The sequence below is a fragment of the Choloepus didactylus genome, chromosome 10 (genome assembly GCF_015220235.1).
Source record: "Choloepus didactylus isolate mChoDid1 chromosome 10, mChoDid1.pri, whole genome shotgun sequence".
NCBI lineage: Eukaryota > Metazoa > Chordata > Mammalia > Pilosa > Megalonychidae > Choloepus > Choloepus didactylus.
The window spans coordinates 124,702,971-124,726,185 of record NC_051316.1 but is presented as its reverse complement, the minus strand read 5'-3'; the positions used below and the strand labels follow the sequence as shown (position 1 = coordinate 124,726,185).

The 23,215-nt window shown below is 37.4% G+C and overlaps 1 protein-coding gene across 6 annotated transcripts in view; it reads left to right on the top strand.

Moving 5' to 3' along the window:
- The window catches only part of INVS (inversin), a 259,001-nt gene that overhangs the window by 176,539 nt on the left and 59,247 nt on the right, over positions 1 to 23,215 (top strand). For 5 of the 6 annotated variants that reach the window (XM_037798544.1, XM_037798545.1, XM_037798546.1 and 2 more), the window contains 5 exons: positions 4,135 to 4,244; positions 10,244 to 10,415; positions 14,246 to 14,401; positions 14,855 to 15,084; positions 20,574 to 20,680. In XM_037798544.1, the coding sequence (XP_037654472.1) occupies positions 4,135 to 4,244; positions 10,244 to 10,415; positions 14,246 to 14,401; positions 14,855 to 15,084; positions 20,574 to 20,680 (775 nt within the window). Of the gene's footprint in view, positions 1 to 705; positions 730 to 4,134; positions 4,245 to 10,243; positions 10,416 to 14,245; positions 14,402 to 14,854; positions 15,085 to 20,573; positions 20,681 to 23,215 lie in introns of those variants that run through there. The other variant, XM_037798548.1, reaches the window with a different exon arrangement.

Below are 23,215 nucleotides of genomic sequence, written 5' to 3'. Positions count from 1 at the left end.
TTTGTTTTTCTTATTCCTTTGCTTTGGTTTTGTTTGAAATGTTTTTTTTAATTGTTTGTTTTTAATTTTTTGATAAATGAAGTTAAAGAAAAGAAAAAATAAATTACCTTGCATTTTAGAAGTTTCTAAGTTCTATTAGTGGTTAATTTAAGCCTAAATCAGTGTCAAGAGCAAAACTGCATCTATTGATTCCCACCTACTTAAGACAAGAAATTAAACATGCCTTACTTATCACACATTTAAGGTACATTGGTATAATCAATTATTATCTTTATAATTATTTTTAAATTATATATTGTTTATATATTGTCTCTTGAGAATTATTTTCATATTTGCATTATTTTATAACCAGATTTATAATTATCATTTAGACCTCATTTCATTGTGCAGTTTCATCCCTTTTTCCTTTTCCTCTGAATCCTGGGAATTCTTCTTAAATTTGTCTCCACATCACTAAATTGACTGTTTGTTCCATAAGTTTTGTTTTCTTTCTGCCTCCTATGTAGATTGTATTTTATATCATACTTTGATTTCCTTCTCTCATCCCTATTTCTTTTTATCTCGTCTTGTTTCCTTTTTACCTCTTCCTATTGCCTTCTTATTTCAGCCTGTTTTCTTCTAGAATATTCTGTTTCTGTTTCTTAGAAGCCATCTCTTTTGCACTAAGTTGAAGAGCCAAACAATATCCTGAAATTGACTTTTGGATCCTTCTCTAGATCGTTTTCAGAGGTATGCTTTTCCTGTTCATCTTTCTGATTGTATTCCATTTTCTCGGTCATATAACATATTTTCAAACAGCTTTTTCTGAATTTTTCTCTCTATTTCTCAAACAAGATGAGATGTGTTTAAAAGAACTATACAGCATACATTGACTTTGACCCTACTTTTGGCCATCTGTGTTACAGAGAACTCTGTCTCAAACCACAGCTGGAGAGCAGTGGATGACACAGCTCTCACTCCAATTCTCTTTTTCTGCCTGGCTTTTACACAATTTATCCTTGCTCTGCTAATGTGGCATCTTCTTCAGTGTCTGGTTCCCCAATACACCAAAACAATAAAGTATATGAAATTTAAGTTTCCTACATATAATATTATGAGGTTTTTTAAAAATTCTTTGATCCTTTCTACAGTTCTTCCATTGTGAGACCACATGCTCCAGAATACACTGCCCAGGATCATCCCCACCATCCCCTCATCATTCCTGCCCACTTGTTTCCAAGGGATTTGAAATCTCTGCTTAGATTTTTAAAGATTAGGGTAGGGAAGTTAGAGGTGATTGAGAGGAGACCTCAGAGATAGAAGACACTGTATTATACTTTATCCACCCTACAGAGCAGCACCTGCGTAGTTGAAGAGAACAGCTGTGCAGTTCTGGTCTATCGGGCAGTGGAACCTTAGGCCACGGGCAACAATGGTCCAGAGGGGCTGGCTTATAAAGCACCTTCCCCCCCTTTTTAAAATAAAATGAAGCCTGGGTGTTCTAGTTTGCTAATGCTGCCAGAATGCAAAACATCAGAAATGGATTGGCTTTTATAAAAGGGGGTTTATTTGGTTACACAGTTACAGTCTTAAGGCCATAAAGTGTCCAAGGTAAATCATCAACAACTGGGTACCCTCACTGGAGGATGGCCAATGGTGTCCAGAAAACCTCTGTTAGCTGGGAAGGCACATGGCTGGCATCTGCTCCGAAGTTCTGGTTTCAAGTTGGCTTTTTCCCAGGACGTTCCTCTCTAGGCTGCAGTTCCTCAAAAATGTCACTCTTAGTTGCTCTTGGGGTGTTTGTCCTCTCTTAGCTTTTCCAGAGCAAAAGTCTGCTTTCAAAGGCCCTCTCCAAAATGTCTCTGTCAACTGCAGTTCCTCTCTCAGCTCCTGTGCATTCTTCAAAGTGTCCCTTTTGGCTGTAGCAAGCTTGCTCCTTCTGACTGAGCTTATATAGTGCTCCAGTGAACTAATCAAGGCCCATGCTGAATGGTCGGGTCCACACCTCCATGGAAATTATCCAATCAGAGTTATCACCTACAGTTGGGTGGGTCACATCTCCATGGAAACACTCAATCAAAGAATTACAATCTAATCAGCACTCCCTGTGCCCACACAAGATTGTATCAAAGATAATGGCATTTTGGGGGACATAATACATTCAGACTGGCACACTGGGTATGCAATGAGCTAATACCTAATACAGTTTTCTTTCTCAGCATGACAATTTTAATTAATGTCATTTTCTTCCTGATTGAAGTATTAAATTTTTAGTATTGTAAATTTTTACCTTTGTTCTCATAGTATGTTATCATAGGATTTTTTGCCAGTACTCACTGTTTATTTCACACGCACACACACATACATATAAATGCAATTTTATTGAGATATATTCACATACCAGATTATCATCCAAAGTGTTCAATCTGTGTTTCACAGGGTCATCATATAGTTGTGTATTCATCATCACTATCAATTTTGAAAATTTTCTTGACTCAAAAAAAAGAATAAAAATTAAAGAGAACACTCAAAGCACCCCATACCCCTTATCCCCCCCTATTATTTATTTATTTTTTGTCTTTGTTTTCTTACTCATCTTTCCATACACTGGATAAAGGGAGTGTCAGTTGCTAGGTTTTCACATAGTAAAAACATGATCACACCATAAAAGCTGTATATTATACAATCATCTTCAAGAATCAAGGCTACTGGATTATAGTTCAACAGTTTCATGTATTTCCTTTTAGCTATTCTAATACACTAAAAACTAAAAAGGGATATTTATATAGAACATAAGAATAACCTGCAGGATTACCTCTCGACTCTATTTGAAATCTCTCAGCCCCTGAAACTTTTTATTTTGTTTCATTTTTCTTCCCCATTTTGGTCAAGAAGGCTTTCTCAATCCCATGATGCCAGGGCCAGGCTCATCCCTGGGACTCATGTCCCACATAGTGGGGAGGGAAGCTAGTTTACCTGCAGAGTTGGCTTAGAGAGAGAGGCCACATATGAGCAATGAAAGAGGTTCTCAGGGGTTGACTCCTAGGCATAATAATAAGTAGACTCAGCTTCTCCTTACAGGTATAGGTTTCATAAGGGCAAGCCCCAAGATCGAGGGCTAGGCCTATTAAATTTATAGTCCCCAGTGCTTGCAAGAATATCAGGAATTCCCCAGGTAGGGAAGTTTAATAGTTCCACATTTTTCCCCAGTCCCTCAGGGAGGCTTTGCAAATATGTTTTTATTTTCTGCCCAAATTATTCTGGGATGTATCGGGGTGTCACACTAACCTGTACAAACTAACGAGATCTCACTCTCTATACAAGTTTCCATGTAATTATAGTGTTCAAACAGACTGACCATAGATAGTGTGCTACAGAAAATATAAATTTTGCACCAAATAAACATCTCTTCCTCTGGTCTCCCACAGAGTTGAAGTTTTATAACACAGTCAATATCGTCCTTTACCCTTTAGTCTGATTTGCTTAGTCCTAACCAGATCAGCTTCATTCATATCTCTAATTGGAGTCTGATCTCTTTTTCAGCTTTTTTTAACAGTTGCCTTATGGGTTAATTCTGACTTTCAGGGCTGCAGAACCCTAGCTCTGAGTCTCAGGTATCACACAGATACCCGAAATTCCAGGGAATGACCAGGTTATACCCAGAGCTCAGCATCTCAGAAGTTAGAAATAACCATGACAACTCAGGATTAGATGTGGCTGCTATAAGAGCTTACAATCTAGGAACCTTTACAATAAGCCTTACTGAACATTCTGGACTCCTTCATCGTCGATTGCCCATTCTCTGCCCGTGTTCTATCCCCTGATAACCTGTGCTCTCAAATTCAGTTCTCAGAGTTTGCACATTATAGTTAGTCCAGATTAGTGAGGCATTATAATATTTGTCTTTATGTTTCTGTCTTATTTCATTCAACATACTGTCCTCAAAGTTCATTCACCTAGTTGCATGCCTCACAACTATAATAGGATTTCAGTGAGAAGGTAGAAGAGGCTACACTGGGAGCTAGCTGCTACTCAGAAAACATTCTGAATGTGGTATTATGTACTATTAATCTTTCTAATCACTTTCCTTTAAATATATTGTAAGTTTATTAACTTCCTTTGGTGTAATAACTACCTTGATGTGTCTGCTTCCAGGTCATGCACAAATTGTCCATCTCCTTTTAGAAAGAAACAAATCTGGAACCATCCCATCTGACAGCCAAGGGGCAACACCCTTGCACTACGCAGCACAGAGTAATTTTGCTGTAAGTAAGACACAACATTTATCTTTTTTCTTAATTAAATTTTTATTTTGAGGTCATTGTAGATTCACATGCAGTTTTAAGAAATAATCCAGAGAGACCTCAGATACCCTTCATCCTCTTTCCCCCAGTGGTAACATCTTACAAAGCTACAGTGCAATATCACGAATGGAAAATTGACATCAATACAATCCACGGTTTCATTCACATTTCACCAGTGTTTCCATCCATGCATTTGTGTGTGTTTGTGTAGCAGTTCTCTTTTAACAATTGTTCCTACTGTCAGCTCTGTGATGCAAACGATAGTCTGAGTTTTTGTAAAGTCATTAGCCACATGTGAAATTTTAAGCAGTTTTTATTTTAACTTTCAAATGTAACACTTTGCTTTATTGTAAGCATGCTTCAGTTTGGTTACTTGTATAGCTCTAAGGACATTGTGGTGTTCGATCTGTAATTGACCTGAAGGCAATGTGGCAAAGCTTTGGAACTAGACAAACTTTGGCTAGAATCCTGACTGTGCTGCTTGCTAGCTGTGTGATCTTCCACGGCTTTCTTAACCTCTCTGAGTCTTAGTTTCTTCATATGTAAAGTGAGGATAATTATAGTTTTTCTTTCAGGATTGTTATAAAGTGTAGAAAAAAGTTATGTCAAGTGCCTAGTGTTTGTCCTTGGCATAGAGCAGCTACTCAAGAAATATAATGTATTCTTATTGTTACTGGTGCTAACAATTATGTATATTGCACATCTGAGAAAGCAAAAATATGAATTACTGATGTTTCCAAAAATGTTGAATGTTAATAGTTCTTCCTTTATAACCCTTTATAGTTTACAAAGCACTTTCTCATTCATTATGTCACTGAATCCATCCAGCAAAATGCTAATGTTTAGGCTACTTCCGCTTCCTAGTATTAATGTACACCAAGAACCAGAGAGTCTTCCAAAGAGGCACAAGTTAAAGCAGTCGCAAGTTGATTTTACTCCCTTCCATGTGTGTATGCAGAATGAAACTCTTGGTTTCACAAAATGATGATCAAAGATATAAAATATCATCAGTGTAGTGTCATTTCCTCCTCCTGGCCTCTCCAACTGAACCACTGAAGATTTACATGGCTAAAATATCTCACTTCCCAGCCTTCTTTCTCTCCAGTACCCAGAACAACTCCAGAGACAGTCCTCCCTTCACCTCAGAGATAAAAGATTACTCTGTTCATCTCTCGAGTTTTGGCAAACCTTTATCTTGTATTATCTCCCAAGGCTTCAGAAAAATACAAAATAGTTTTTTGAGTAGGACTTCTCTCTTGTTATAAATATAGAAGATATTCACTTGACCCAGTCTAGTCAATCTTTGGAAATCATAAGTCAATACATAATTCAGTAGAAGTCTATGAGATAGGTCATGCTATCCTCTTTTTTTTAAATTCAGTTTTATTGAGATATATCCACATACCATACAGTCATCCAAAGGGTACAATCAGTTGTTCACATTACCATCATATAGTTGTGCCTTCATTACCCCAATCTATTTTTGAGTATCTTCCATAACCAGAAAGAATAAAAATAAGAATAAAAAATAAAAGTAAAAAAGAACACCTAAATCATCCCCCCATCCCACCCTATTTTTCATTTAGCTTTTGTCCCCATTTTTCTACTCATCCATCCATACACTGGATAAAGGGAGTGTGGTCCACAAGGTTTTCACAATCACACTGTCACCCCTTGTAAGGTACATTGTTACACAGTTATCTACAAGAGTCAAGGCTACTGGGTTGGAGTTTGATAGTTTCAGGTATTTACTTCTAGCTATTCCAATACACTAAAAGCTAAAAAGGGATATCTATATAGTATATAAGAATGCCCACCAGAGTGACCTCTCAACTCCATTTGAAATCTCTTATCCACTGAAACTTTATTTTGTTTCATTTCGCTTCCCCCTTTTGGTCAAAAAGTTGTCCTCAATCCCATGATGCTGTGTCCAGGCTCATCCCTGGGTATCATATCCTACGTTACCAAGGAGATTTATTCCCTTGGGAGTCAGGTCCCACGTAGAGGGGAGGGCAGTGAGTTCACCTGCCAAGTTGGCTTAGCTAGAAAGAGAGGGGGGCCACATTTGAGCAACAAAGAGGTACTCAGGGGGAGACTCTTATGCACAGTTATAAGTAGGCTTAGCCTCTCCTTTGCAGTAACAAGCTTCATAAGGGCAAGCCCCCAGATTGAGGGCTGGGCATACCAAACCGCCAGTCCTCAATGTTTGTGAGAACATCAGCAACAATCCAGGTGAGGAAGTCCAACATTTCCTCATTTTACCCCAGCTCCTCAGGGAGCCCTGCATATATATATCTATTCTCTGCCTAAATTACTTTGGGATGTATCACTATTTCACACTAACCTCTACAAACCTACCAGATCTCACTTCCTATTCAAAGTTCCATGTAATTATAGTGTTTGAATAAACGACCACACAAGTTAAATTATTTAGTGTACTACAGAAAATATAGATCCTGTACCAAATAAACATCCCTTCCTTTGTTCTCACATGGAAGTTGATGTTTTAAAACACAGCCAATATTGTACTTTACCCTTTGGCCTGATTTGCCCTAGTCCTAACAGATCCACTTCATCCATATCTCTGATTGAAGTCTGGACTGTTTTGCAACTTTTTTAACAGTTGCTGCATGCGCTAACACTGATATTCATATCTGCTGAGCTCTAGCTCTGAGTTTCAGGTGTCACATGGATACCCAAAGTTACAGAGACCAACCAAGTTATACACAAAGGGATCACATTCTATCCTCTTTTTACAGATGAAGAAACCAAGATCCTAAGAAATTAAATTACTTGCCCAAGATCCTGCACCTAGGTTTTGTCTCCAAATTTAACAAACGTACAGATACCAGTAATTACTTAACTATCTAATGGGAAAAAGAAAGAATGGTAGAACATTATGGATGATTATTCAAAGAAATATTTGCTTTAATAATCTTGCAATTCCTGAGTTGATTTTAAATAAATTTTCTAAACTCGAAATTTCAAGCCTCTTGATTTTCCTTGGACCCTGTTAACGCACAAGAAGTTGCAACTCTCTTTTTGAAAAATACCAAAAATAGAATAAAATAAAAGTAATATAATACATAATATAATATAATACACATCCTGCAAACATTTGTCATTAATGTGACAGAATCAACAAGAAATGTTTGCAAATTAGTAAAAGAAAACAAACCACAAAAAAATTTTTAAATGTACTTATTTATTCGAATACATGTAATGAGCATACACACTAGATCTTAGGGGCACCAAGCTTTAATACCTCAGTAACTCAACAGTTTTAAGATTAGGAAGCAGTGTGTGTTGCACTACAAAGAGTACTGTGATGTAGCCCTAGGATCTGTTCCTATATCTGCCACCAGTAATTGTTTGACCTTGAACCTAAATTTCTTCATCTATGAAATGAGGAGCTAGAATAGATGAGCCCTTGAATTCCTTCATGCTCCAAAATATTGAGACTCAACCTTTTTCCACACATTTTTGGCCAGTGCATAGCCTCCAGAATTTTTTTTTTTTTTTAAATGAAACTGTTTTACTTCCATTTAAGCAAAAGTTTCTACTGTCTTCCTAAAAGTTTGTAAGCTGAGTTCTGAGGAAAGAGACAATTTTAAAGGCTATGAATATGAATCCTCACTAAAATTAAGCCAGGCACTATTAGAATTGTCAAACAATCCTAATTTTTGTGTTTCCATAGCAGAAGGACCTTGAATATAGGGATTGCTGAATAAATATTTGTTGGGGTGAATTGAACAGTGCAATTTTCGGTAACCAGCCATATTTGTTCAATAAATGCTCCAACCATTTAAAAACTTGTAGTAACAAAACATATAGTGAGAGGATATATTTATCTTTTCATCAGACATGCCTGAATATATGAGTCTCTCCATGTAAGATGTCCTAGAAAACCTATATTTTAATGTTGGTCATGATACTGAATACTTCTGAGTCTTTTTTGTAAACTTTTTATTTTGAAATAAATTCTAACTTAAAGAAAAAATGCAAAAAAAAAAAAAAAATGATATAGAGAACTCCAATATATCCCCCTCTCCAAATATCCAGGTCTACTAACTTGTAACATTTTGCCACGTTTGCTGTATCATTCTGTCATCTATCTATACCATCTAATCTGTCTGTTCATCCATTTTCTAAATATTTGAGAATCGGTTTGTGCCAATTTGAAACTGTTATGTATCCCCAGAAAAGTCATGCTCTTTTAATTCAGTCTTGTGGGTACAGACTTATTGTGGGTGGGATCTTTTGATTAGGTTGTTTCCATGGAGATGTGACCTACCCAATTATGGGTGGGCCTTTTGATTAGATTATTTCCATGGAAATGTGACCCTGCCCATTCAAGGTGGGTCTTAATTAGTTTACTGGAATCCTGAAGAGAGCTCAGGGAGAGAGAGCTCAGAGCCAACACAGACCCAGATGCTTGGAGATGAAGACAGAAAGACGTTTGGACGTGCTAACGTAAGAGATGAAGCCCGGAGTTTGCCCTGGAAAAGCCAAGTGAGAACACACACATGCTTAGAGAGAAAACACCCAGAGACATTTTGAAGACAGCTGTTGAAAACAGAACAAGGAGAGAAGCCAAGAGATGAAATCCAGAATTTTCCCTGGAGAAACTCAGAGAGGATCCCCAGACACTTAGAGAGAAACGCCCTGGAAGAAACAAGCAAGGATGCACAGGAGCTGAGAGACAGAAGCCTTGAGACATGTTGGAGAGAGCAAAGGAAATGAGAAGCAAACTCCAGGGGAGGCCCAGCAGACTCTGGCCCATGCCTTCCCAGGTGACAGAGGAACCCCAGATACCATTGGCCTTTCCTCAGAGAAGGTATTGTCCTGTTGATGCCTTAATTGGGACCTTTTCATGCCTTAGAACTGTAAATTTGTGAACTAATAAACCCCCATTGTGAAAGCCAGTCTTTTTCTGGTATTTTGCATTCCAGCAGCTTTAGCAAACCAGAACTTGATTGTATACATTATGCTCTTTGAACACTTAACACTTCTGTGTACTTTTCCTAAGAACAAAGATATTCACTTATGTAACTATCTTAAGTATAGCTATTAAGTTCAGAAAATTTAACATTGATATAAAGCTTACATTCTATATTCTAATTTTTTCATGTGTCCCAATAATGTCCTTTTGGATATTTTCTCCTGCATTATTAGATCCAGTCCAGAATCAGGTATTACCTTTCACTGCTGTCTCTCCCTTTCTGTCTCTTAATTCTGGAAATATATATACAGTATAGAATTTCCCTTCTCAACGACATCCAAGCAAACAATTCAGTGGGATTAGTCACAGTCACTATATTGTGCTCCCCTCACCATCATCCATTACCAGAACTTTTCCCATCGCCCCTCATAGAAACCCTGCACTCACTATGTATCAACTCCCCATTCCTCCTGTCCACTGCCCATCATAACTTGTACTCTACTTTCTGTCTCTATGCCCCTGCATATTTTAACTATTTCATATAAGTGGAATCATACAATATCTGTCCTTTAGTGTCGGACTTATTTCACTCAGCATGATGTCTTCAGGGTTCATCCATGTTGTCACACGCATCAGAACCTCATTCCTTTTTGAGGCTGAATAGTATTCCATTGATTGTATATACCACATTTTGTTTATACTTCTGAGTCTTTTAATTGGCCCTTCATCTCTCTAACAGTGACCTCTAAGGTTTTGATCTTGATTGAGGATGATCATTCTCAATTATGAACAAGTTGAATGAGAGAGTTGGGTTGTGTGGAAAGTTAAACTAACATGTCAGGACAAGACTATTTTCAAAGGAAATTGTAATTTTCTTGTTCATAATAAATAATTGCATTTGATTCAGAATCAGGGGAAATACTTTGCTTCTTGGTGGAAGTCACATATAACAGTGGCTTTTTTATCATAGAAAATGTTACTGTCTTGTCTCAATCTTTTAAATGAGGTTTTCTTACAGGAAACAGTTAAAGTGTTTTTAAAACATCCTTCAGTGAGAGATGATTCAGACCTTGAAGGAAGAACATCCTTCATGTGGGCTGCTGGGAAAGGCAGTGATGACGTCCTTGTGACGATGCTGAGTCTAAACTCTGACACTGACATTAACATGGCAGACAAATATGGAGGTACAGGTAAGAACTGGGAGACATACTCAGTTTTCTTTCATTTGAGTCCCAAAGTGTAGGTGGTGCTATGAAACTTCTTGAATAGTAACTTAAAATCATTGTTCCTAATCTAATACTGTTTGACTTTCACCTTCACTTACAACTTTGGGTTTGCCAGCTTCTCACTCCAAAGGCTTTATTTCTTCCAAGTATTGTGGCTAAAATTAGCCTATGTTTTTACCAGGCAAATGGTGGCATTTGGCTTAAAACTAGTTGCTCCTTAGGCATGATTATGGGAACTCTTCTGTTCATTTATCTTTGTGTAAAAAAAACATAAATCTATATTTTAAAACTATTCATATTTAATATTTTAATTATATTTTCGAAATTTCAGAATTATATTTTAAAGAATTGCAGATATCTAAGTATATTCTTACCAGTCTCATTTACTATACTCAGTTTTGAATAGTATTAACTCATCCTGAATATCCCATTTTAGAGATGACATCCCATGACTTTAAAAGCTTTGCATTAAAAGCTCTTACTAGATGCTTCTGTTAATATTTTCTCTAACAAGAAAACCCTTTAACTGTGTGTTGGTTAATAAGAGAGGTACAAATTTTTTCAGCATTCATTGTCATCTTAGAGGACTTCCTTGCGTACCTGTACCCTAACTGAAAATCAAAAAGAAAAATTACAAACACACAATAACACTGAATAGAAAAAAAACTCAGCATTGAGCTTCTTAAGATTGTGGGTTATCTTTTGTTTGTTTGTTTGTTTTGTTTGTTTTTGTAGAAGCATACTAGAGCCATTTGCAACTGCCTGTTGTCCTGGATAACGTCCTTCTTAGCTGTCAAAACTGTTGATACAGCCAGGAGGTGGGCAGTGGGTTGGGGGTAGGGGGAGGCAAAGTTTTATGCAACTACTAATCTCCCTCCCTATACCAGGACCACCACATCCTCTAAATGATCAGATATGAGTGTTTGGGCAATACTAGTTTTATGATAAAGGCATTAACTTTCAAAAGTATTTCTTTATCAAAGCCTCACAATGGACCTTAAGTTTCTTAAGAAGTATAGTGCAGACACACAGGACATTGGGCTTCTTAATGGTCTGAACATTTAATTTTTGTCAGACTTCAGTTGGTATGCGGTCTTTCACTTTATCAAAGCCTTTCATTTAGTTTAACCTTTTCATGTATTTTAAGAAAGTATAGACGAGGATACTTTCATCCTTTTGACCAAAAGTGTCTTTCTGCTATGCACTGAGGTTGGAGTTCAGACATAAATTCCTCTCAGATTCATTAATTCCCTGGGTTCTTCCTCCTGTGGGTTTTTATCACACATCCTCTCCATCGTCCCTCTACAGGGTTGTTTTTTCCTTCCCGTTGAAAAGAGTTCTTACCAATAGCAATGTATGGGCCTTATTTAGATCCTGATCCAAACAAACTATTTAAAAATTATAAATTATAAAGCAATCAGGAAATGTGAACACTTTCTGGATATTTGATGATATTACAGAATTCTTGTTAATTTTTAGGTATGATAATGGCATTATGATTGTACCAGCTATTAAACTATTGTCTTTGGCTTCAAAGCCCGTCCCTTTATCCTGTCTTTGCAATTTTGGGGCTGCAGCCCTGCAAATCCCATCTGCCCTTGCCAGCAGGCTCCCGTCATAATCTGCCTGGAGGGGGCGGGAGAGGGAGCCTGGGAGGCTGGAAGAGGGGCAAGGGTTTGCATCTTCCTGTTTGCTGCCTGTTCTTTTTTTCACTTCCTGATCCTGGCAGCATCATCATAGTAATGCTTCTCCAACACAGCAGTGGTCATTTGCCTGTCAGCAAGTCCTGTTGCCTCCACCTCCTAAATATATTCTAAATCTTTCTACCTCTCTCCTTCTCCACGGCTATCACCGTAGGTCGAGCCACCATCACTTCCCACCCAGCAGCCTCTTGCCTGGTCCCTCCCAGCTTTATTTTATGTTCTACTGCAGTCCCTTCTCCTCAGACCAGCTGGAGTGATCTTTTTAAAGCATTAGTTACAGAATATCACTCCCATATTTAAAACCCTTCAGTGTCTTCTCTCGCTCTGACCCACGTGGCCAGTTATGACCTGGCCCTTTCTTCCATTCTGACCTTCCTCTCACTCACTGTGCTGTAGGTACCCTTGCCCTCCTTGAACGCACAAATCCACTCCTGTCCTCCTGCCAGCATTCCCTTTGCCCAAACTACCCTCTCTCTCTCTCCAGATCTCTACTTTGCTGTCTTTCTTTTTTTTTTTTTTTAATCATTCAGATATCAACTTAAATGTCAGCTTCTCAGGAAGGCTTTCCCTAATGACCAATCTGACTTAGCCCCAATCTCTCTACATATCAGAATGCCCTTTATTACTTTAAGAATACCATCCGTCACTTATTATTATTTTCTTGGGACTGCAAATCTTTTCTATTTTGTTTTCTGCTGAATTGCTAGTATGTTCTCAGGTTCCCAGGAATCTGCATTTTTACCTGTATCACAGGTTTGGTCTATGGATCATGAAGGAAACACGGTTCTAGGTGATATGGAACCATGATACCTAGGAGGAACTGGCCCAGGCCTCCAGACTGTTATCCTGGCAAATTCACACCCACAAATGATGGCAGAAGTCAAACACTACAGTGGAATAACATAGGCAGAGATCCGTGTTACAGGAAAATCACACGTTGTCAAAATCACTCTTTAAAACCCCATAGGAGAGAACGATAATCTAGTAAGAATGGATAAGTTAGGGAGGGTAAACTTAATGTTCTAAGAATGCTCAGGAACAGCTATGGTTTGTTAATTTCTAGGGGTTTGGTAGGAACAAGTTCGCAGAAATTTAGTTATTTTAGGTTGTTTTTCTTATTCCTTTGTTGGGTTATAGTCTGTCTGCTTTCTTGGGGTAGGGTAGGAACATGTTGGAAGCAATGTAGTTATTTTAGGTTATTTGTTTTTTCTTATTCCATTGTTTTGGTCTTGTTTGAAATGTTTTTTTATTGTTTCTTTTTTTAATTTTTTGATAAAGTTAAAAAAAACAATGAGTGTGAAAAAAAGTAAATCGGGGGAGGACGGGAATGGAATGTTTTGGATGTTCTTTTTTATTCTAATTTTTATTTTATTTTTTGGGAGTAATGAAAATGTTTGGGGATTGGTTGTGGTGATCAATGCACAACTATGAACGACTGATTGTACACTTTGAGGGATTGTGTGTTGTGTGAATATATCTCAATAAAATTGCATTAAAAAAAAAAAAAACCTATAGGAAGGCACCAGAGAAGAGACCACATTCCTCTCTCAGTTTTTCCCCTGGTGTCGAAAAATTGCTGTTTTTTAACTTGAGCTGAATACAGCAAAATACACATACTTTCAGTAGCACGTGGATACATAAGCCAACAAAAGAAGAGCATACATAACCACTTGAAGACTCAGTAAATTGACACTTCCAGTCACAGGATCCCTCGGCCATATGCTTGCTGAGTGGAATGGTGGGCAGAATTGTCTGCACTGTTTAAATCATATCTCTTTGTCATGGTTTTTCCTCTTGCTCTCTTAGAAAGAGGAAAAAATAATAAACTAGTAACCGAGAAGAGGATACCATTTGAGACCAACAAGAAAACAGTAAAATGAGAAAGGTACAGTAAAAAGGAAAGGAAGGAAGTATGAACGATGCATATGAGTATGAAGGAAATGAAAAATAAAGATAAAAGACAGAATCCTGAAAATTAGATTGCATTTAGCCACACTGGTGAGGAAATCAAAAGAGGAAAAGACACATAATTAGAATAATATGAAAAGGTAAAGTTGTTATTGAAAGTTTTGTCTTCTGCTTCCTTCTTAGCTTTACATGCTGCTGCCCTTTCTGGCCATGTCAGCACCGTGGAATTATTATTGGAAAATAATGCTCAAGTAGATGCTACTGATGTGATGAAACATACTCCACTTTTCCGAGCCTGTGAGATGGGACACAAAGATGTAATTCAGACACTTATTAAAGGTTAGTTGTTAAGAGTTCTTCTAATAGAGCTCTCTCAGAATGTAGAAATTCTTGCCCACTCAGTTTGAAATAAAGCTCTGCATAGCCACATGGGTAGACAGAGAAACGCATGAATGAAGGATGGCGTGGGTAGAGGCTGAAGGCAGAGCACTAAACCTGGCATCCAGAAATGCAGGTTCCATCCTGGTTCCACCTATTGGTAGTTGTTTGATTTTAGAAAAGTTGCTTCACCTCCCTGATCCTCAGTTTCATGATACGTAAAGGGGGAATGATTCCCACCCTGACTGACTAACTCATAGACTTGTTAAAAATTTTTGAAGTAGAAAATGTATATGGAAGCATTTTGCTAACAATAAAGCATGTAACGTCCTGTTGTTATGTATTTTTTATTTCTATTCTTTTGCATAAATGCCCTCCATGTTAGACACTTTCATTATGTTTTTGTTTTTCCAGGTGGAGCACGGGTAGATCTAGTTGATCAAGATGGACATTCTCTTCTTCACTGGGCAGCGCTAGGAGGAAATGCTGATGTTTGCCAGATATTGATAGAAAATAAGATCAATCCAAATGTGCAGGATTATGCAGGAAGAACCCCTTTGCAGTGTGCAGCGTATGGAGGATATATCAACTGCATGGCTGTGCTCATGGAAAATAATGCAGACCCCAATATTCAAGACAAAGAGGTAGAAATTCCGGGTCTTTCCTATATTCAGTTCACTCATAAGTGCTCGAAGTATTTGTTCTTTGTTGTAAACTTAAGTAAAACAATAGTTTACCAAATAAAGAGATCATCCACAAATCCATCTGTTAGTCATAAATGCTCTTTACAAAAATGAACATAGTCTCATTATATGATCCACCAAATGAGCTCTTATTTACCCAACTTGAAAACAAATGCCTACATCAAAACCTGCACACAGATATCTACTATAGCTCTAATTATTCTGAACAGAAATAGGAATTAACTAAAATGTCCTTCAAAAGGAGAACAGGTAACCAGTCTGTGGTACATCTGTGTAATGGAATACTATTCAGTTATAGAAAAGGAAAGAGCTATCTAGTCACCCAAAAGATTCATGGATGAATCTCAAATTCATATTTTTCAGTGAAAGAAGCCAGTCTGAAAAGGTCTCATAATGTATGATCACATTTATATGACATTCTAAAAGGATAAAACTCTAGTGCTGGTAGTGATTGATCACTGGTTGTCATGGATTTGTAGGACTGTAGCAGGGTGGGGCATAAGCATCAAAGAATTGTGTAAGGTACTTCAAGGTGGAGACCTTCTACTATGCATTTGCAAATTCCATAAATTTTTATAGTACAAAGAGTAAATTTTAATGTATGCAAATTAAAAATATGTAGATGGGTGACTCCCAGGATGGAATGCAAATATGATTAAGGAATATAACTATTACAAATGCATGAAACAAACTCACTGCAAGTGGACGGGGAAAAGGTGCTCACCTAAAAAACTTAGGAAATGAGTAGAATCAGTAGAGCCAAAGGCAAAAGGAAATGTGAAAAAGCAGTGGACTCTACTTCATAAAGTCCTTTCTCACAGGGGTGTTGTTAGACACAATGAAACCACTATGCGTGTATAATAAAACTGAATAATTAGGTAGGTGGCAGATGGTGGGAGACAGGTTTCTCACCATAGGTGTGGAAGGTTGCAGATAAGTGAGGGGAGAAATCTAAAAAGATCTGTGTGATATGGCATTAGAGTTGAAGACATTGAAAGTAAATAAGTAAATAATTTTTATTTTTCCATGGCCTCTTCCAGTCCTTGTATATATCCATATATAGTTTCACAGTTATAATATACAATGCAAATAGTTTTATAACTTTTATAAAATATATATACATGGCATACATATGATTGTGTGTATGTGTGTGCATGTGAATGTGTGTGTGTGACATGATTTTACAAAACACATTTTCTTTTGTTCACTTAAAATTGTCACCAACATTTTTTAATTGGGCATCAAGGCTTTTTCATAAGCATGAATGCTTAATATTCCAAAGTTCTAAGAGCTTTGCCTATAATAACTCCTTCAGTTCTCACACCAAACCTAAAAGGTAGTTACTATTATTATTCCCATTTTACAGATGAGGAAATTGAAGCTAATGGCGTTTGCATAATTTAACTAAGGTGATACAGCTAGTAAGTGAGGGAGTCAGAAACCAAACAGATTTTTAGAATTAAATAAGTAACCTCCTGTGTTGTATATTTTTTCATTATTATAGATAATCTTGCATAAAAATCATCTTTGTGTATATAATGTTCTTCTTCTTTTAGATCATTTCCTTAGAATAATATTCCATAAATGAGATTATTAAATCAAAGTAATGAGTGGTATGAATAAGATTAGGCTTGGTTATGTACTGCTGAATTGACTTCTTAAAAATATGGGTTAATCTGTAGTTCCCCTAGCTGTGTAGTAATGTATCAGTTTCTTTCAATTTAGCTAATATTGACCTTTTTTTGTGTGCCAGCTTAATTACTTTAAATCTTTAAAATACTAGCATATTAATTGTGTTTTCCTTACCAGAACATACATTCCCTATTAACTCATTCCACAAATATTTGTCAGAATTTTTACATATGTAAAAGTAACAAAGAAAATATGTAAGATATGATCACATATTTAGGGATGCATCTTTTATAATTCTGTAGTGCTTCTGACCTTTTACCAAATTGCCAGTTTCTTATGTAAGTATTATATTAAACTATTTTCCAGTTCCTATAGTTTTTCTGTATATTCCTTTGGATTATCTACATAAACAATCAGGTCAACTGTGAATAATGACATTTTTCTTTCTTCCTTTCCATTCCTTATGCCTTTTGTTTCTTTGTCTTCCTTTATTGTACTAACTAAGACTTCCAACACAACGTTAAAGAGAACTCATAATGGTTGGCATCCTTAATTCGTTCAGGTCTCAGGGGAAAGCTTTCAATATTTCACCACTGAAGACTATGTTTCATGTAGGCTCCCTTATCTTTCTAGTTGCTGAGAGTTTTTCTTTTTTTAACTCATGATTAGGTGTTTAATTTCTGTATCTATCACATGATCACATTATTTTTCTCCTTTTTTCTGTTAATAAGGTGAGTTGCAATGAATGATTAATTAATTTATTTTTCTGATGTCAAAGCCCCCCTTCCCCCTGCCCTGCATTCCTGGAGTAAGCCCCATTTGTGATATATTCTATTTTTTTATATTATTAATTTTATTTGTTAATATTTTAAGATTTTTTGTCTGTCTTCATGAGAGAGATTGACTTCTAATTTTCCTTTCTTGTACTTGTCAAGTTTTGTTAGCAAGGTTATGCTGATTTTATTAAAAGAGGTAGGAAGTAGTCCCTTTTTCTGTTCCCTTTAAGAATTTGTGTAGGAATGGTGATAGTTCTTCCTTGAATGTTTGGAAGAACTCCTTGGTGAAACCAACTGCTCTTGGGATTTTCTTTGTGTAAAAATTGTAAATAACCAATTCAGTTCCATTACTGGTTATAAGACTATTCATATTTTCTAATGATTTTCCTTTCATCTTTAGTAAGTTGTATTTCTTTAAGGAATATATCAATTTTATTCAAAATATCAAATGTCTTTGAATAAAGTTTGTCATATATCCTCTTTTTTATGTCTATAGTGATTTCATCTTGTTCATTCCTTATATTGGTAACACATCTTTTCTCTCTTCTATTTTTTATTTTCCATATTGCTTATTCATCTTTTCAAAGGAGTAGATTCTGTCACTTTTCTATATTTGAAGTTTGTTTAATATTTCATTGGTGTTTGCTCTTATCTTTATTATTTCCTACTTCTACTTTCCTCAGGTTTCATTTTGTATTTTTTTAAGATTATTTCGGTGAAAGCTTAAATCATTGACTTTTTGGTATTCTTTTCTAATATATTGATTTAAGCATGCTTTTTCTTCTAAACACTGCTTTAGCTGCATCCTACAAGTTTTGATAAGTTGTACCTTCACTCTCCAGAGTATTTTCATTCTTTTTTGATTTATTCTCTGATCTATAAGTTATTTAGAGGTATATTGTTTAATTTCCAGGTCGTTTGGCATTTTCTCATTATCTTTTTGTTACTGATTATATTAGTTTCCTATTGCTGCTATAACAAATTACCACAGATTTAGTGGCTTAACAAAGCACAAATTCATTATCGTATTGTTCTGTATGTCAGATGTCCAAAATGAGTCTCACTGGACTAAAATCAAGGTATCAGCAGACTGTGTTCCTTCCAGAGACTCTAGGGGAGAATCTGTTGCCTTGACTTTTCCAGCTTCCAGAGGCTGCCTGCATTTCTCATCTCGTGGCTCCATTCCTCCATCTCCAAAGCCAACACTGGTTGGTCAAGTCCTTCGCATGCTGCATCACTCTGACACTCACCCTCCTGCTTCCCTTTCCCTTGTAAGAACCCTTGTGATCACATTGGGCTCACCTAGATAATGCAGGAACATCTCCCCATCCCAAGGTCAGCTGATGAGAAACCCTAATTCCCCCTTGCCACGTAACATAACGTACTCACAGGTTCCAGGGATTAGCACATGGATATCAGGGTGGGGAGATTATTCCACCTATCACACTGCTTTCTAGCTTAATTGTATTCTGGTCAGAAAATATACTCTGAATTATTTTAATCTTTTGAAATTAGTTGAGGCTTTCTTTATGGCCCAGCATGTTTGCTTTTGATAAATTTTCCATGTATACTTGATGTACACTTGAAAATAGTGCTAATTCTGCCATTATTGGATGTAGCGTTCTGTATATGTCACTTAGTTCAAATTTGTGAATTGTGTTATTCAGGACTTCTGTATCTTTACTGCTCTTTTGTCTGTTTGTTCTATCAACTATTATAAGAAATGACTTAAAATATTCCACTTTATTATGGATTTGGCTATTTCACCTTTTAGTTTTGTCACTTTTTGCCCCTTATATTTAGAAGGCATGATGTTAGGTACACACAGATTTAGGATTGTGCAATCTTGTTCTTTGACTCCTTTACCATTTTAAAATACCCCTCTTTATCTCTAGCAATGCTTCATGCCTTTTTTTATCTTTCATGATACTGAAATTTTTTAGAATAGAGGCCATTTATTTTTTAATTCAGTTTTATTGAGATATAATCACATACCATACAATCATCCACTGTGTACACTCAACTGTTCATAGTACCATCATGCAGTTGTGCATTCATCACCACAATTAATTTTTGAACATTTTCCTTACTCCAAAAAAAAAAGTAAAAGTAAAAAAGAACACCCAAAACATCTCATCACATCCCCATCCCCCCCCATTATTCATTAATTTTTGTTCCCATTTTTCTACTCATCTGTCCATACACTGGATAAAGGGAGTGTGAGCCACAGTGTTTTCACAGTCACACAGTCACACCATGTCAGCTGCATAGTTATACAGTCATCTTCAAGAATCAAGGCTACTGGGTTGCAGTTCAGCAGTTTCAGATATTTCCTTCTATCTATGCCAATACACTAAAAACTAAAAAGGGATCACAGCACATAAGAATGCCCTCCAGAGTGACCTCTCAACTCCATCTGAAATCTCTCAGCCACTGAAACTTTCTTTTGTTTCTTTTCATGTCCCCCTTTTGGTCAAGAAGATTTTCTCAATCCCACAATGCTGGGTCCAGGCTCATCCCTGGGAGTCATGTCCCACGTAGGGGGGAGGCAGTGAGTTTACCTGCCGAGTGGGCTTAGAGAGAGAGGCCACGTCTGAGCAACAAAGAGGTTCTCTGGGGAGACTCTTAGGCACAATTATAGGTAGCTTTAGCCTCTCCTTTGCAGTAACGAGCTTCATAAGGGCAAGCCCCAAGGTCGAGGGCTTGTAGGCCATTTATTTTAATAGAATTTCACTCAATTTGGATTTGTTTATGTTTTCTCATAATTAGATACAGGTTTTATTTGGGGGTTGGGCTATTACATAAATGATATTAAATACTTCTCAGGGTTTCACCTCAGGAGGCATATTATTCCCCTTAAGGTAGTGTTAATTTTGATCACTTGGTTAAGATGCTGTCCATTTTCTCCATTGTAAACTTAGTATTTTCCCCCCCAATTGTTTATATTTTGGGGTTAGCATAAGTAACCACATGTCCAAAATACCTACTCCATGTGTTCTTGTCTTCTGTTCTTGTTTGCAGGGAAGAACAGCTTTGCACTGGTCCTGTAACAATGGATACCTTGATGCTATTAAATTACTACTAGACTTTGCTGCTTTCCCTAATCAGATGGAAAACAATGAAGAGAGGTAAGCTTTTAATTAAAAAAAAAAAGTGTACTGTTCATCACATCCTTTCTGTCAGATTTTAGATATCTGTTCAGAAATAATAGGTATACTCATAAGGAAACACTGCACTAAGAAATACTGTTCCAGAAGAAAAGAGCAAAACTTCCATAAAATGTTGCTTTAGAATCCTGGAATTTTATAGCTGTTGAGAACTGAGGCTATTACGTAGGCTATTACCTAGGCGAGCTTACATTTTACAAATGAGGACACTTGAATGATAGGAGATCCACAGAGTTAGGCTGGAGTTGTTGGTCGGGCACCTAAGACTAATTAGAAGGAAGAGATTCAGTGTCAAGTCTAAGTAGGAGAGATTCTTGGATCTAGGAAGATTCTAGTCATTTGTAGATAACAGCTGAGTTTGTGACCAAACGTCCATACCTGACCCCCTTCAGCCCAGGTCTGTGCATTAGTTTTCATTGTTCTTCAGTGCTCTAACTGAGACGTCCCCTGCTATGACACCATCCCCACCCTCGGTGCTACCACCAGTTCCTCTTTCTCTTGGAGAAGGAGGCACTTCCTCTGGGCCAGTTATCTCAGACGTAACTTGTTCCTCCTGTCTGGGACCAACCCCTTTCCTCTCTCCCCCTTCTTCCAGAACCATTCCCCAATCGTTCTATCCTCCATCTATGGTTTTATAACTCTCTCTTTCCTGAGATTCCTCTCTGTTGTCCACGAATAAAGCCTACCTTCTCTCAGGCTGTCTTCCTGCCTCTCTTTCCTCATGCTCACCTTCATGCGTGTGCCATCTGGGCCCCTTCCTCATCGTTCCACTGAAGGCTGGGTCTGGTGGTCACGGCAGATTCCTCACTGGAAAATCACCTGTTTTCCTCTCTGTCCACTCTGTTTGACGTCTCCACATCACCTGATTCTGTCGATTCCTCTTTCCTTTATTGAAACTATATCGTCTCTAAGCTTCAGTGAGACTATATTTTCCTGATTCTCTTCCAAACATGTCTGCTGCTTCTCTGTTTCTTTTGGCTCTTCTTGCATTTTTTATTTTTTAAATATAAGCATTCTTCAAGGACTGGATCTCCTCTCTGTAGCCCATCTCCTTTGGCAATTAATCTACCACCAAGGATTCAACAGCCACATGGGTGCCGATGAGTTATAAACCTACACTTCAGACCCAGTGCCTCTCCTTGGTTCATATTGTCCTCTGCCTACTAGATCTTCCCATTTGTATGTGTGGCCAGCAGTTTCCATTCAGTGTATCTAAACAGGTTTATCACTCTCTCCTCATATACCCCACCGATACACCTTGTGCTCCCCACAGTGTTGCCATCAGGCCCTCGTTGACTCTGGAACCAGCCGCCTCACTGTTCTCCTGTCTTTGATCTCTCCTCATTCAATTCGTCTGCTACCAAAGTAGCCTTCCTAAATCACTCTAATATGATTGCCAGTCACATCATTCCTCTGTCACAAATGCCGGCTCTCTCACAAAGGCCATCCCAGTCCCACAATCAGGCACCCCCTCTGTCCTCCAGGCATCTATATGGCATTTAGCAATCTCCCCCATATCTCAGTTTTGTGTAACCTGTCTTCCTGATGAGTGGAGAACCCCTTTACCATGGAGACAATGGTCATCCTGTATTTCTCACAGTGCTTTGCATGAAGTAGGTGTCAGTAAATAACTGTTGCATTGTTGAATTGATGTTTTCAGGCTCCCTGCTTCATACCTGCATTAGAACCTTCTAGAACTCTTAGAGCACATGCAGCATTAGATAAAGCAGACGTGTGTCTTATTTGGGAGTGATTAAAGAAAGAACTCACACTATTACAGTCAAATGGTAACTGCCAAACTATAAAGGACTTGGAGATTTAGGGGTTTGGGCATTCAAGGAAGCTGAAAAGCCAAGGGGAATCCACAAGGCTAAGGTTTGTTATCTTAGCCAACCCCTGACCTTTTGCGAGAGAGCTAAAGATTTCTCCCTTTGAAACCCTATAGATCTTAAGAATTAATGATGATTTATTTCTCTAAAGGACCTATTCCAGGACAGTATTTTCTGCTTTTCTGTTTTTTGTTTTTTAAAGGAGACAATGAAAAAATAACTTTTCTTGTAATTCAGTTTCCTTGTATCTGCTAATCCTTTAAGTGCAGATCTAAGTAACCACACAAATTAAGGTGCATACTGCCTCCTGGAGGAAGTACATATTAATTACAGACCGAGAGACCAAAGGAAAAATCCTACTACCTCTACTTGCTCATCTATAGATAAAAAGAGATAGTGACCATATCCCAGCCTCCTTTAATGTTTCATCAGCAGTGCACCTTGATGTCAAATGTCAGAACTTGGCACTGTTTTTTATCTTTATTGACACTGCAGTCGAGGCAGCCTGCTCATCCCGTCAGCGCATTCCCACATGGCAAGTCCAATTGTATCTTCTCTCTTGTCTTTATCTACATCGGATCTCACCTGGTTACCATCAATGCAGTGCTAATTCTTACTTTTCATGCACTGACACTAACTATTTGACAGGCACTGTATAGACATAATT